Below are 17,340 nucleotides of genomic sequence, written 5' to 3' on the forward strand. Positions count from 1 at the left end.
TCAAACAACAGCAATTTCAGACCAGCTAGTTTGTCATAGGAAAGAAATTTAGTAATTGTGGCATCCTGACTACAAAAGTCAGATGAGTAATCAATACATGTTGGGCGGTAGGTGATGAAACAGTGAGAACACTCAGATGTTGGTCAGTTTCAAAGTGGTCTAGAGTCAGTAAAAGGGAAGCTATTAAAACCACTGTAGGTGTGTGAGGGAATATCATGATATACCACAAATCTGCTTTTCTCTACTGCAATAGAAAGGTCCTGGGAGGTTTTTTATTTGTTTTTTGTTTTTATAGGTGTTAAGGTCAAATCACCTTTTGCATGCAATCTCATGTTTACGTGTGTGTGTGTGTGTGTGTGTGTGTGTTGACTTACAAACTCTGCCGTAGCTCTGCTGTGTCTCTGGATGTTCCCAGCGATGGAAGGTTCTTCTCAAGTGTTACCACTAAAAAGAAACAGACAGAAACTTCTGTTTTAAATGTGCCACTTTCACCTCACGACTCATACCTTATGCCATCCAAGTTCGGAATATTTAGAGGCTTTTTAAACTCACCGTTAGCATTGATCTGAAAGATGTTAGAGGAGGTTTCCTGGAACACATCTTGCAGCTCTGAGGGACTGACTTGCGTAGCTGTAGAAGGAAAAAAAGTATTTACATACTGACAAAATGTTAAATTAATTATGTTAAAAATTATGTTGGACATTAAAATAGTATCCCATCCAATTTATTCAAAATTAGTGATAAAACAAATAGTTCAAACTCAAATCTTTATACATACATACATACATACATATATACATACATACATTATATATATATATATATATATATATATATATATATATATATATATATATATATACACACATATTTTTTTTTTATTAATTAGTGAGCAAAATATTTACTGCTTTAATCAACATAATGATTTCTTATGTTGATTAAAGCAGTAAATATTTTGCTCACTAATTTATAATACTTCAATAAATAAATGCATAAATATTCTACCAAAAATGAGTGGTTGTTAAAATTATATATATATTTTTTTTTTATTAATTAGTGAGCAAAATATTTACTGCTTTAATCAACATAAGAAATCATGACATTTTAACAACCACTCATTTTTGGTAGAATATTTATGCATTTATTTATTGAAGTATTATAAATAGGATGAATAACTGTAATTAATTAAAAATATATATTAATTTTAACATACACAGTACATCATTTATTGTTATTTATTAAAGCAATAGGCCACTTGAGGCCATGCGTTTAGGCTTTAGGAAACTATCATTATAATGCATATAGTTACTCTTTATCTAACTGGCACATCCTATTTATGAGGGTCTCCATATTTCAGCTGAAGTGAATCTGAACAAAGCAAAATTCAAAACGCACCAGGTTTCTGGGCAGCAGCTAGACCTTAACAGATTGAGCCGTGAGCCACCCAAATGGGTGTGTGGGCACAGTCATTTTCTTCATCGAAAGCATGTATCATGCACACCCTTATAGGAACAGGTGATCATCAAGAGCTCTTAATAAAAATTCACTACACAACCTCTGTATCAAAAGTACAACCCACTGGTCCTTTGCAAATGCACACAAATATGTAGTCTCTCAGCTTTTGTCTACCTGTGCACTCAAAATGACTGTAATTGACTTGCTGTTTTTCACAAATCTTTATCTGTGCTCTAATGCACTCCCTCTTGAGAGGGTAAAATCACAGGCAATCATGTGTGCAGATGCATATTCTACTCTAAGAGAGGTTTAGGATTTGGTACAGAAGACACAGGTAAAGACAGAAAGGATGAGGAAAAAGGAAGAGCAGCAAATATTCCTATCATTGATTCTTGATTCAAAAAAAGGAGAAACCCTTCTGGAAGAAAAAAGAACTCATGAATGCTACTCAGGAGGATGCTAGAATGACTCAAAACCCCTATTTATTGCTAAAATCATGCTTTATTATTATTATTTTTTTTTTATTTAGCATTACATCACTCGCTCACCAATGGATTCTCTGCAGTGAATGGGTGCCATGAGAATGGGAGTCCAAACCGCTGATAAAAACTTCACAATAATCAACAAGTAACCCATACGAATCCCCTCCATCACCTTATGGAGTGAAAAGCTGCATTAAGGTGAATCCAACATTAATCCAACATTAAGGCGCTTTGACTTTAAACCATCAATTCTGGTTTAAATAATCCATAACAATGCTTCCTCAAGTAAAAAAAAAAAAAAAAAAAAAAAAAAAAGGCAATTTACTGTCCTCTCGCTTCAAAATCTACTAGTTGGGCTGTTTTCACTTGTAAATGGTGCTTGTTCTGTGCATATTTCTCTCCTGATTCACATGAGACGAGTTTTTGGAGTTTTTTTTTCTAACAGACTTCACAAGATGTTAATTGATGTCCTGGAATCATGTGGATTGCTTGCAATGTATTGTGATGTTTTAATCAGCTGTTTGAACTCACATTCTGATGGCACCCATTCTCTTCAGAGGATCCATTGGTGAGAAAGTGATGTAATGCTAAATTTCTCCAAACCTGTTCTTATGAAGAAATCATCTACATCATGGATTGCCTGAGAGTCATTTTTGAGCAAGTTTTAATTTTGGTTGAACTTTTAACAATGTTTCATCATGAATAAAAGCCTCAGTATAGGACACATTGTTGTCTGTAACTATGGGCTGACTTGTATAAGCAATATCAATAAATATGGTTCACCACTGAAATGTTCTCAGTGCTAAAACATGATAAATGACATTAATAATATGTTAAACAACAAGAAAATACAGAATTCTTGACATTTCACATGTGACTAATAGTTCAGCAGATAAAAAAAATAAAATAAATAAATAAATAAATAGGTGTGAGTTTAACATGACAGCGAGAAGTGTATGACATTATCTAATTGAGTGCTTCCAGACCAGATGTGTTTATGTATGTGTGTGTGTGTACTACAAACGTGATAAGCTTTTCTCAGTGGATCATTTTTCAGGGAAACAACCTTTTGTGCCCTTACTGTTATCACCACTGGCCTCCAGCTATGCACACACCTCTCATTCTCTCTCCTCCATCACCGTGATAGATGGATGTTCCATATTCATTCCACTCTGGATTGAGCAGTATCCCTTCATATATACAGTAGAAGGAGGAACCACGAGGGCACTACCTCCTGTGCACATGTGAGAAGACCCCGCAGGATTATCTCTCACCCTTTTATAAGACCAAGATTCAGCTAAACTCACATCACACACACACACACACACAAGGCTATGGTGCTATTTGTTATTTGCTTTGTGTCTGCGCCACACTCAAAAATCAGTCTCAACTGAAACTAGAATATTTTGGAATTTAAACATAATTTATTTTCATGTGTACCGTAATAAGTGGGGAATATTGTAAGAACACAAAGTGATTACTAAAGAAACCCATTCATTTCTGTGGAAAATTAAGAAATTAAAACAAGAAATATTTTAAAAAGTATAATGACCTCTTCAGTACAAAGCAAAGAAAACAATAATAATTTAAGTATATAAAAATTATCTTAAGAATGAATAGTTATCACACGCACGTCCTGATTTTGCCAAGTCCGATGTGTTCCTAGGTCAACATATTTTGTTGACCCTGGAACAACATTTTACTCCAAAAATATATTCTTAACCATATCCCTACACCTAAACCTAACCTTAACCATGAGTAATCCCTAAAATCAGAGGAAATGATAGATGAATGACACTGATGTACAAGCACCAAACACTGATTTTAAGCATAAACTTCACAAAATCTATAAACTGGTTCTTCAAATCTGATTGGTTAATCACAATGTTGTTCCAGGGTCAACAACGATGTTGTCCCAGGAACGTGTCTCACTTGGTAAAATCAGGTTAGGCTTATCACACACTGGCTTTTGGCTGACTGCAATAAACATATATTTAATAAAAGACTACACAAGCAACTGTCTAATGTTCAATTGCTATTGCAAAAGACTGTTGACAAATAGGTTTTAAGCACATTTTCTGTTGTATTCAGCACTTTTAGATATGCTTCTGCTACACAACACACAGGACTATAGGACAGGTTCTAAAGAAGTTCTCTGTATTTCTCAATTTCTATTTTATTTTAACTTCATACATATACTTTGTGAGCTTGAAAAACTCCCTTAAACTTAATTAGAATGTACATTCAAAATGTAACCACGATACTGCAACAACATTTAACATAATCGTGTTCATTCATTTATTTGTGTTTATTTATTTATTTATTTGCATTATAAATAGTATACACTCAACACAAAGCAGAACAGAACAAGAGTGTCGTGAAAAAGATTCTATGATTTAATTTAAAATAAACCCAAGTCCTAAAACCTGAGGCAAGCTTATATTAAAACTTTTAAGCTGATCATTTCTTCTGGAAATGGGAAATCTACTTATCTATAACATCTATATGTTTCAATACTTTTATTAAATCATATACTTGTTAGATAAACTTTGAAGATGAATTAAAAACAGAACAGAATGTCAGACAGATAGATATATAAATCTACAGATATTTCTATCTATAAGGCTGGCGCAACAATGTCCATTTTCCATTCTTTTTATAATAAAACATAATAAATAAATAAAAACTAAGGTAGATGACGCAAATTCAGAAGGGAAAAAGCGTGGTCTATCACGGAAAGTTGTGGAAAATTGAAGAGCTCAGGAAGTGTGCCGAGAGCCTCTGGAAATAAATAGAGACAGAAAGCATTGTAGGAAGTGCTGAAAAACTAAAATACAAAACACTTTCTCTAGTCAGTGGTGAGAAAATAATATATCAATTATAAATTATATATAATTATATAAATATCTGGGACACAGGACAAATTAACTTCTGCCCTTTCTGAATTGTTTGTAGAGGCTGCAAACGCAGATTCTGCAGGGTGTTCAATTATACTCTCAAATCAGGAAATGACTTAATCAAAAGCATTCTCCTTGTTATGCATGAGGCCAGCATCTCTCTCTTTCTCACACACACACACACACAAACACACAGAGACACACACACACACTCGGAAAAACGCAAACTCAAACACTAGAAAGTAATCCCATGTATTGCCTGAGAGCTTTGACAGAGGGTAAAAAAAAAGCTGAGATGAGCTGAGGGAGAGAGGGGTTTATAGGCCAGAGATGGCTGTCAGACGATATGTGTGATACAGTGTGAGATGGGTCCTTATCCCCACAGTGCAAGCATCAGGCCTGTCGCACAATGACTCACTAAGGAAAGCAAAGCATGCATGAGTGCTTGAAGAACTGACATGATCGTTTTGCTGAAATCATAATTCAGATATATCCGTCTATCATTATAAAGATATAAGTGTTATGGGTGATTTCCTGGCTCAGGAGGTTACACACAAATAATTTCACAACACCATTCCCAATCATGGCCTGGAGCAGTATAATTTCTGTAGATTTGAGAATTGTACCAATATCACTTTTATGTCTGTTAGAGCAAAAAAAAAAAAAGTAAAATAAATAAATAAATAAATAATAATAATAATAATAATAATAATAATAATAATAATTATTATTATTATTATTATTATTATTATTATTATTATTATTATTATTAATATTAATATTAATATTAATATTATTTTTATTATATATTTGTTTTTGTTTTTTTACATTTAAATATAATGATCACATGATGCTCCAGAAATTAGTATTATACTATATGCTGATTTGGTACTCAAGAAACATTTTATTATTATTATAAATTATTATGATTATTATTATTATTATTTGTATTACTCTTAATACTGAAAATGTTTGTACTCCTTAATATTTTTGTGGGGCAAGAACAACAACAACAACAACAAAAAGTAGTTTATATATTTTCTGAAAATATATATTAAAAATAAGTCTTAATATTTTACTACTCAAGTAAACTTCTGTTGTTTTAAGGATGGATAACAAGACAAAAATGCTGATTAGGGAAGTTAAAAGGATCCATGCACACTACAGAATGTTTCAGTTCTGCTAAATATGTCCAGTTTAGTTGATTGCTTTTTTTCTTAAATACTTAAAAACCCAGCCTGAAGTGCATTGCTTATTGCACGCATGTTTCTTTGTTGTCGTCAACACCAGAAGTCACTGTGTGTTTCAGGTTGCGTGCACAGCATGAGCAGCTCCAGTGAGTGTATTGGTCGGTTCTGGCAGTGCACTTGCACCCTCCTTTCGAAGCTTCTTCTGCAAATACACACACACGTGTATACCCCACACATATAGAATCTTTAGCTGTGGGGATTTCAGGACAAGCCAGCTACTCTAATCTGTGAAGATAACTTTATGGTTCTCTCTGGAAAGCAAAACTCAAATTTAAACCCTGGTTTCTCCATGAGATAACTCGTAGAAGAACACACAAAGAAGGTCACTGAGTTCAGGGAATGTAGCCTCACACAGAATATACAAGAATACATCAGTCAATTAATTCTCTCCGAGAGAAAAGGAGTGCAGGCAAGAAGATATTCAAATATGTTTAGGTCTATGCCATAATGACACCATTATACACCTATACTGACTGCTATCCAAGTATCTGTGTACATTGAAACTACCATTAAAATTAATGAGAATGTACTTTCCAGACATTTGAGACTTTTTTTGGTGCAGAGAAATCCATAATGTACCCAATAACATTAGGTTTATTCAGCCTGGATTCCAACCCAAAGACAGCGCTTTAGACATTTTGCTCTTTTACAAGCGCAAGTAAGTTAATGGGTATTTAACACATAATGTTTGACATTTCCAGTCTTTCTCAGCACTTAACTTGTCGCTAAACGTTATGAAATGCGCTCTCATTACACTGATGTAATCTCACAATCCATATTGAAATATACTAAAATTCCCCCAGCTCCCCAAGCCCACCAATTACAACGCAATCAAGACATTGACGCACAACGTGGCCTTTCTAGGTGATCATGGAATGCCTGATTACTTCTGTGAGCGAAAGGACCTTTATTCCTTAGACAATTTGCCTTTCACATTTTGTCTGGTATCATGCAATATGGTTACAGACAATCATACAGGTTTATGCAAAATTGCACTCTGAGAAGTCTGAGAGGGTTGCAATTCATAGAATGAGACAAAAGAGCAGTAACTGGACTTATATGTAAAACCCCGACTCACAATGCCAAAGAACCTTGAAAAAAAGATCTTACAAAAGACACCACCACATCGCTTAGAACAGGCAAACAATCAGGCCTGTATTTTGTAGTTGTATATACGTGTGGTGTCACGCTGTTTGTTCTGCTTTCTCACCCTGAACGAGGCACGACACCTGAGCTCATTTCTTCCTTCTGTTTGGATCATTTCGGCATAGACGGACAGCATGCCCCGGGTTTGGCCACTTACGAGGTCTGTGCAGTACCTGCTGGTGTTTCAGTGTCCCTTCATTAGTTTCTCCACACAGACAGACCCACACCGCAAACCTCCCTAATGAACACAGCAGAAGCTGAAGCCTCGTCCAGACGTGAACTAACCACATGCGCTGGGCTCTGCTCAACCGGTCCTCTCATGACAAGACCCTTTTTCTGTGTGCTGTGAAGGGGGAGGGAGACAACAGCGCAGTTAACCATTAATGAAAAAATAAAAATGGAATAAATCACATGGTGAGGACCATGACAGGAGCAGATATGGTCAGGTTGTGCTGTGACATCGCCTGCGGGGAGGCAGGAATGATTGAAGGAAGGAAGGAAAATGAAAAGAAAGAAAGAAAGAAAGAAAGAAAGAAAGAAAGAAAGAAAGAAAGAAAGAAAGAAAGAAAGAAAGGTGATTGAGGGAGTGATTTCAGAAAGACAGAAGGAAAAGAAAGTGAGAGAGGAGGGAATTGATGGCAGAAAGAAGGGAAAAAGGAATAAGAAGCAAGAAAAGGAAGCAAGAAAAGGCCGGTTCCATGCTTCCCACATTGGAAGGCTTGATAGATTGATGGCAGAAAGACAGACGGGAGGGGAAAAGAGAGGAAGAACATGAACAACCAGCCAAACAAGCAAGAAACCAAGGAAAGATGAAATAGGTAGAGAGAGCTTGCAAACAAGCAACAGATAAAGAGAGAAAAACGGGAGAGAGAGTTGGTGCTGCTTAGCTGGAATAGAGTGAAGATGAATGTGATGAGAAAAGAGAATGACAGTGGTAAACAGAGTGACAGAGAAAGAGAGAACGATAGAGGAAGAGAGAAAATGGTAAAGAAGCGCATATGCTGCTGGAGGGGAGTTAGGTTTGGCAGGGGAGAGGAGGGGAAAGATTAGCTCGACTGACAACTCCATTAGAGACTTAACCCTGGCTTTGATCATCGCCTGAGCCCTTCTTCAGCCAGCCTGATGCGAGAGCCCAAACACAGCAAAGCTGACAGTTACCTGTGATCAAAGCCCTGTCTCTTAGAACTCAAGCTGCCTCTGCTCTCTCGCTGTTGTCCTGTGGGACCGGCAGCAGACAAACGCTCAGACTAAGAGAGAGATCTCTCAATGTGTGATTTACTGAGGTCATGCTGTGTGGTCTTGCATGTTTTGATTGTGAGAGGTTCTGTACGAGGAAGATGTTGGTTTTCTTTCTTAAACTGTTCTCTTACATTTGTCTCCCCCCTTTCTCCCGCAACGCTCTGATAAAAACTACAAAAACCCATGCAAAAAGGCAACAAATTAATTCATATGAACTGAATATGTCACTTAAATTCACACTTATGACACATCTCATCATGCATGCCATTATCTGTTTTACACAACAACCCCAGGAAGTCGTCTATCTATCTATCTATCTATCTATCTATCTATCTATCTATCTATCTATCTATCTATCTATCTATCTATGGATTATTGTTTTTATCAGCTGTTTGCACTCTCATGCTGAAGGCACCCAATCACCACAGAGGATCCATTGGTGAACAAGCAATTTAATGCTACATTTCTCCAAATTTGTTCTGTGATGGCCTGAATATTTTTCGGTGAATTATTCAAGAACACTTGCTCTTGAATATGTTCAGTTAGAATTAAAATCCATTTTTTGTGCTCCACGGAAGAACATGGAAAGCATTTGAAATGACATGAGAGCTAGTAAATGACTTTGTTACTTGCCGGTCACAGTAGTTAGAGAACGTGTGAGTAAAAGTAAACAACACCTTCGCATTATGCTTAGAATTCCTTCCTAGCTTGTTACATTTAGTTTTATGTTTATGGCTGAACTGCGTCAATGAAAGGTCAACACAGATTATGTGAGCACAGAATGAGCTAAAAATAAAAAAAAGTCAGCCAATATGTACTCGGTTATGCTTCTCTGATATTAATCACATTCTAGAAACTCTTTAGTTTCAAGTCAGTAAAAACCCTGTGTTTATATTAAAACCTGGCATTCACTAACATGGTAAGGTTTGAGGTTTTACTCTCCCCATGCACAACAGAAGTGTTCTCCATATTTCATATCCAAGTAATATTTTCAGCTGCAACTTGTTTTGTTTTTGTTGATTTAACTGAACTAGCGAAATGCTCAAACATTCTGAATGATCAAACAAGCTCTTCTGCCACCATGACATTGTATTATAACTATCGGAGACAATGTTTAATACAAGATTTACGTATTACTTTTTACTAAACACATCAGAACTCAGACGAGGCAGACATGAGTTACTAAATTAGCCATATGGCTTATTAATCCCATGATGATGTATCGAGAGGGAATACATGCATAATGTCGTGGCTTAGTAAATGAGGAGGGACCAAAACCTTTGTCTCTGTCGAATGATTTATACAAAACATTTCAACAATGCCTGGTGATTAATAAAGAGAACTTCTTCCTGTGAGTGTGAAAAATGGGTCTTTACCTACTGGCTGGTATCCCTGCCTTGTGGGCCCACCAAATGGATTTCTGCTTCCAAAAGAGCCCGGCTCAATGGATCCGTAAGACATTCTGGATCTTCCAGTAATTTCTTGAGCAGCCAAATTGGACTTGTCTGCACAGAAGAAAAAAAAAACCCAGAAAGCATATAGTTATAACAACAATTATAGGAAGAGTAAGAACCAGTTAAATATATTATATCACAAACAAATCAATTAAGCAAAAACATTTATTTATTTTGCCAACACACCCATGGGCCTACCACAATTTGATGCATTTTAAATGCACAAATAGAAAGAATAGCATTTTATTTTATTTTAACAAAAATTGTTACCTTTTTTTGCCAACACACCAATGGATCAGTCACAGTTTTATGCACAATACACACAAAATGGTAAAGGTTGGGTAGATAAGTAAATAAATAAATAAATATTATGATTAACAACAACAATTACATGTTCTTTTTTTCCCTCAAAATAATAGACAATCATTAATTAAATTGTTATTATCATTATTATTGCTATCGTTATTACTATTGTTATTGCCATTATTACTATTATTATTATTATTATTATTATTATTATTATTATTATTATTATTATTATTATTAATTAATTAATACATTTTCAGTAGTGATGTTGTAATGTAAGAGTGTACAACGCAATATGCGGCATTCAGGAAAAAAACATGCAATAAAATGAAACCCACACGTCTGATAGATCTTGAATGAAATTTGTCCTGATCCCTCTAAACCATGACCTATCAAACTCCTGGGGCCTGGTGCGCAATAAACAGATGCACACATGCTACTTCATCAGTGCACTGGGACAATGTGTCAGTTACATTCATTAGCAAAGTGTTTAAGGTGTGAACTGATACGGGGCATCTGTGACACGAATCTCACCCCACAGTGACATTCATGTGAATGCGAGCATGAACTAAACCCCTTGTGACACAGTTACACTTCTCTTGCCATGAATCAGTCCTCGCAAACGACTCCGTCATCTGCACTAGTCTATCACATTCATAATAACTTTGTGAGGGGTGTGTAACACAGTAAAAAGGTTAAAGAATGCATTGGGAAAGCGTTTCAACCCCCTCACCCTCAACATGCTGTGCACAGTGAGATAGCAGACCTGCTCAATGGAATCACAGTGCCATCATATCACAAATACAGCATCAGAAATTATTAGGGGTGTCAAACTGATGCAGATGATGATGGTGATGATGATTACTATTATTATTATTATTAATGAAGAAAATATGTGTGCTATATGCCAAATAAATGTGTAATAATTTAGTGAATGACAACTTAATTTTTGTTTGCTTTTTCTAATGCTTTATAGCTTTAAATTATGAGTCATGTGGACCACTCTTACAGTAAGATCAAGGTGTTTCTTTTTTTTTCTTTCTTTTTTGCCGTTTTGGCAGCCTCAAAAACTTATTCACTTTCATTATACTGAAAGTAGAAGAAAAAAAAATCTTCCGAAATCCACCTTTTTTGTTCCACACGGAAGAAAGTAAGTTTTACGGTATGCAATGGCATGAAGGCGAGTAAATGACTATTTCCTTTTTGGGGTGTACTATGCCTTTAAGCAAAACCGCTTTGCTAAGTTTGAAACATTTCAAATGATTAAAAGTTTATTATTAGCCATTTCTGTAGATCCAGGCAGGATATGCAAGCTAAACTCTAAAAAGTGCAGAAGAATGTGTGAGGACCTGTGGAGATAATGACAGATGTCTCCCCTGAAAAAGATTGTGTTGTTTCTGAAGTAGAGAGTGAAGGCGGGCGAGGTGGCCAAGCCTGCGGGAGGAATGAGATTGAAGATGAAATTTGCCGGGCCACGTGGCCATATAATCAGATTAATTTCCATTGAGCGGGAAGATTAATTACTTTTGGCAGCAATAAAACATTTCTGTGCTTCTTGATTTTGAGCCCAGACAATGTTTTGCTGCTTCTTGCTCACGCTCACTCAGATCCTGAGAGATATTTACTTCGACTATTTTTGTTTTTGAGTATATTTGACTAAATCTTTCAATTAAAAAATATGATTCTTTGCTTCTTTGCTTTGCACGGTTCCCAAAAAAAGAAAGAACTCCAATGTTTAACTCTGCTGTTGTTGGTCATTTCTCATTTCATTCAACTTGGAAACATGACATTTCTCTTTCACACCAAATAAGACTAAAAAGTGGGGTCACTGGATCACAAAACCTGTATTTAGCAGAGTCTGCTTCAGATCAAATTGGCCAAAATAGAAGTTGTTAATGGTATCGGAGTTCTCAGATGGTAATGAAACAACAGCTTACTTCTGTTCTTTCCAGCCCCGCGTTTGCTGTTACAAAGGTTTCCCTTCCTGACTGGATGGACTGACAGAGCTCTGACTGACAGGTCACTCATACATGAAACACAGCGGTTGATTAACTCAGGATGATCAGTCTGTCACTCACAGTTAGACAGCTGTCTGTTCCTCTGCTAATCATGTCACCAGACAGGAAGGAGCAAGAGGACACAACTGTATTTATAAAATGTACTTGATCCCAATGTTTCAGGGTGTAATCAATATCTGTAGCAAGTACCTTTAGTCCTGAAAGCTGGTAATGAAGTCATAAGCACTACATACAAAGATAATATGCTATCTAATAGATAACCGATCTAATGTATATCATATGCGAATATTCTGCTGTAAGAAGTAGGATTAGTTAGTTAAGTAGGATTTAGCTAAGTGGATATAGTTTTAATATGAAGAGAGAGAGAGAAAGAAATAAACTAAAAGAAAAAAAATTTGGAACTCCCAGCGCTAGTTAAATTTAATCAAATTAATAGACAGACAGATAAATAGCCAGTAATAAAAATGGCCAATAATAATAAAAAAAATGTATAAATTGTTAATTTATTGCTGTGAAATGATAATAATTTATCACATAAATGTGTATTATTGTCATTATTATTATTATGTTTACTTAATATTTTTATATAAATGTAATATTGCTATTTATAATTACTACTACTAATTATTATTATAATTATTATTTTTGCAGCTCAAGTGATTGGGTTAATACAAATTTTAGTGGTGGTTTTATACCACCTTGATTGTAGGTCTTTAGCAAGTAAAAAAAGCACCGGTTTATTGGATGAATAAAAATCTTAGAAAAACAAAACCATTCACAAAATGGAACAGGGGCTCACACTGTATTCAGACCTTGAAAGAAACATTGAAAGGTGAGAAACAGAAAGCAAGAGGCAGAGACAGGAAGGAGGGAGGGTGCATATGTGTCATTCCCACAGCTGCCATTGAAGTGTCTTTGGTCTCTTTTTATGTGTGTGCTGAGCAAGTGTGGGAGAGATAGTTTGTCAATGCGTGTTATCAGAGAAGAGGTGGAAGTGGGCCGGCAATAAATACAGCCATCAGAGGCTGTGCAGGATTGTGGGCTGACAGGGGGCCGACAGAATGCTTCATCACTTCCTCTCATTGTGAATTTGTCCCCTTATTCTGCTCCCCGTCTCCCATTATCACCACAGAGAGGCTTAGCACAGCACGAGAGCACACAGTCACAAAGCAGAACACTCAGGACACACAGCCACTACTGTCACATGGCCTGCTTATTTCACACGCGCACACACACACACAGATCAACAGTGTGCCCACTTAAGAGTTTATGTGAGTGGGTGTGTTTGTGTGTGTTTGTGCGCGCATACTATATCACTCTTAGAGTCCGTAAACACCAGTGTTGCACAATCTCAAAGCCTGTAATCCATATTTTTATGGAGTGATTAACAGGCATAAAGGATATCAGACCAGTCACTCTCAATCAGCCCCAGTTCTTTATGACTACATTCAGCCAGTGTCCAGGATTGACTGCATTTTCTAAAAGGTTTGACTACTACATATTATTAGTTGAAAGCCCAAATGTTGGACAAATTTTGCTTTTTCAAGATACAAGCTATTTTCTCCCCAGATATTACTGATGTGGCACAGTGGTGATTGCTTTAAAAAATCATAAGCATCATAAAATCAGTCGAAGCACGACTAAAATGTTATCAGTGATGTTAACCTGTTTAGATATGATGCACATATTATATGTAACTTATGGTGCATTTTAACACTGTTGTGAATAAAAGTGCAAAATACCATCTAAATGTGATATGCTTTTAATGTACATAAATATACAATGCAATATACACACACCATTCAATGTTTGTAGTCAGTGTATTATTATGTTTTTGAATATGTCTTATGCTTAACAGAGCTGCCCTTATTTGATAAAAAAAATAATAATTTGTAATTTATTTCTGTGATGGCAATGGTCATTAGTCTTCAGTGTCATGTGAATTCAATCATGCTAGTTTGGTACTCAAGAAACATTTCTTATTATTATTAGTGCTGAATATATATATATATATATATATATATATACACACACACACACAAAGTACATCATTATAAATGTAATTATACATCCTTTATGGAAATAATACTGATAATAACAAGTTTCCAGTTATTTATAGCTGTACAAAACAGCTTGCTGTGTTATTTGTCATCATATTATTTTTTTATGTATTGTCATAATTATAGAAAAAACTATACGGTGAGAAACTTATCAGTGGCTAAAATTAATAAGCCAAAATATTTAATAAAACACATAAGTTGTGAGGAATGTCTTGGTGAATGGCAGCCGCTCCAGTTCTGTCTTTCTGTAGAGTTCTGTGGGCGCAGATTTCATGTAGGCCTACTGTTAAATATAACAATGCAGTCAAGAGAAGAGTAGTTGACATGGTGCCATGCATGTGCGTCAAAGCACACAAGGGTGTCAAATATAAGGAAACCCCAGAAAAAAAAAACAATAATTAAAGCTATTGCTCATTCTAACCATTCAAAATGATCTAATATTAGTGTTTTATGTTGTTAAACGCTTGCCTGTTGATTTAAAGCCCTCATTTAGGCTCAAAATCCTATTACAAAAAACCAAACAAAAAAACAAAAAAAAAATAAACAGAGTGATCCTACAGGGGACTCATACAAACCATTCCTAAAAAAATTAATTATTATCTCTTCAACTCAATATTGCTCTAAACATGTACACTCGTAAAAAAAAAAAAAAGGTACAAAAGGTGTCACTGGGCTGGTACATTTTTAAAAGGTACACTTTTGTACCTTATTTACCCAGCAATACATATGAGCACTTTAAATGTATAAGTGCCTAAAGTGTGCATATTAGTAATCTAAATGGAATATATCAGTACCCTTAGGTTATAGCCACAGTGAGCTCAAATTTATAATTATATAAAAGCATGAGGAGAGACCAGAGGCTGCGGTCTAACAAAGTAACAAATTCAGGTTATAATTATTCAATTAAATAATAATAACACTTACAATATGCCAACAGGGGCCCTATTTTGTGCAAACTATTTCCTTCTGCCACTGATTCAAATCTCAGGGTTCACAGTTTAACAGCTGAGCCCAAGCCTCCATTAATAATTTGAAAACGTCACATTAGAACTAGTAATGAAGGACCATTGAATTACTTGAAAGCTTACCGCATTACTGTATTAAAAGCTTACTGTATTATGTAGAGTATTAGGACAGAGTGATGGTTCTGAGTGAGTGTGATTACTTGCATCTGATAAAGCATTCATTCTTCAGTTTAATGTCATATTCAGCATAAAACATTGGATTGAATCTCTGCTGAGGAAAGCTATATCTTTGTTGTACTATCCTTTCATCTGTTATGGGTGATTTTCGATTACAGAGCTGCTTTAATGTACAGTATGATTAAATTAATCTGTCATGAAACATGTTATGACAGCCATTGTGTAAATGAATATATTTTAACAAATATGTTTAAGGCATTGTATTATTTATAAGTTAATTTAAAAATTGCATTATGCTCAATTAACATGTTTGCATACTATTTTTTTTTTTAAGTTGAGTGTTTATCATCTATTTAAAAATAAATAGTAATACATTTAAATTTGGCTTAAGTTGTTATAATGTAAAAGGGCTCCATATAGTTTTAAGCATAAGCTGAGGTAGATTTTTATCACTAAGGAAATTTTAACCATAACTGTATGTATTTAAAGGAAAAGCAACTTGTTCAGTAAACCATAAAAAAAGAGTTTAGTTTTCCCCCTGCTGTACCGAAATCATACTGAACCGTAACATTGAAACCGAGGTACAGTATCTACCAAACCCTCATATTTGTTTGCTGTTACACCACTATATACTATTATTTATATAAAATATTATTTCTTGAAAATGATAAACTAATTTCTTAAACTAATATTTAATGAACAACAACAGCCATCATAAAAGTTGCTAAGCAAAGCAGTCAAAAGTAAAAAGGCAGCGCTCTGAAATACAGCAATTTGACATAAAACATAAAGTGATGAGATTTTGCCCTCAGTCGAAACTATTTGCTCTGGAACAAAATAATAGATTCATGAGACCAAAGATTGCCCGTCAGATTTACCCGATTTTAGATTTAACAGAATTTAGACAAAATTCTGAAATTCTAGAAGATCTGGCCAAGGTAAGGCTGCTCTCGACAGGTTCGTGAGCGCAGAACAGCCACTGATGCCCTGGAGCTCATATCCGAAACCATCAAAAATGTATTATAAACAAACCACACATTTTAAGTCTAAACAAGTATATTCTTGCCTAAAAAACTCTTAAACATACATTCCGTGACACAAAACAGTATCATTTATAAAATTGTAGTGGATTTGGACATCCGCGTTACACTCGCTGTGAGAAATACTGCAAGTGAAATGTTTGGAGTTCCAATATCACTGTATACCAGGGGTGGTGAAGACTGGTCCTGGAGAGCCACAGCCCTGCAGAGTTTTGCATTAGCCCTAATCAATCACACCTGAACAAGCTAATCAAGGTCTGAAGGGTTACTAGAAAGCTACAGACAGGTGAGTTTTAATTAGGGTTGGGGCTGAACCAGGAATGCAGTTCGTCATCCCCTCTTATACACACACACACACACACACACACACACACACACACACACACACACGCGCGCATACTTGTTTGTGAACCCTTCCAAATGTTCTGTATTTCTGCATAAATATAACCCAAAAGATCATCAGATTTTTACACCTAAGTCCTAAAAGTTGACAAAGAAAATCCAATCAAACAAATGAGACAAAAATATCAATAATTTGTCATTTATTTATTCTGAAAAATGATCCAAGATTACATCTGAGGGTGACAAAATTATGTGCATCTTTGCTTACAGTATCTTGTGTCACCCCCAAGCTTCCAAGTGCAGCTTGGAAACATCAATTTTTTTCACTAGATAAAAAAAAGCAGCAACATGAGTGTATATGATACCATTTTTTATATAAAACGATCGAAGTTCTAACTCTTGAGTTTGAAACCATAATTTTAAGCAACACGGTGTGAGAAATAGATTTTCTTCCACAGTTATTGGTCTCTTTCTCTCTGCATTCTTGTTAGCCTTCTAAAGAGTGGGAT

General features: G+C 35.4%; 1 protein-coding gene across 4 annotated transcripts in view; it reads right to left on the bottom strand.

Annotated features, from left to right (window-relative positions):
• Positions 1-17,340, bottom strand: part of LOC128030029 (t-SNARE domain-containing protein 1-like) — a 94,697-nt gene that overhangs the window by 64,489 nt on the left and 12,868 nt on the right. For 2 of the 4 annotated variants that reach the window (XM_052617497.1, XM_052617496.1), the window contains exons 2-4: positions 9,846-9,974; positions 553-630; positions 375-444 (exon numbers count right to left, since the gene is read on the bottom strand). In XM_052617497.1, coding sequence (XP_052473457.1) covers positions 375-444; positions 553-630; positions 9,846-9,930 — 233 coding nt within the window. In that variant the 5' untranslated portion in view covers positions 9,931-9,974. Of the gene's footprint in view, positions 1-374; positions 445-552; positions 631-7,387; positions 7,560-9,845; positions 9,975-17,340 lie in introns of those variants that run through there. The other 2 variants (XM_052617495.1, XM_052617498.1) reach the window with 1 other exon arrangement.

Source organism: Carassius gibelio, chromosome A16 (genome assembly GCF_023724105.1).
Source record: "Carassius gibelio isolate Cgi1373 ecotype wild population from Czech Republic chromosome A16, carGib1.2-hapl.c, whole genome shotgun sequence".
Taxonomy (NCBI): Eukaryota; Metazoa; Chordata; class Actinopteri; order Cypriniformes; family Cyprinidae; genus Carassius; species Carassius gibelio.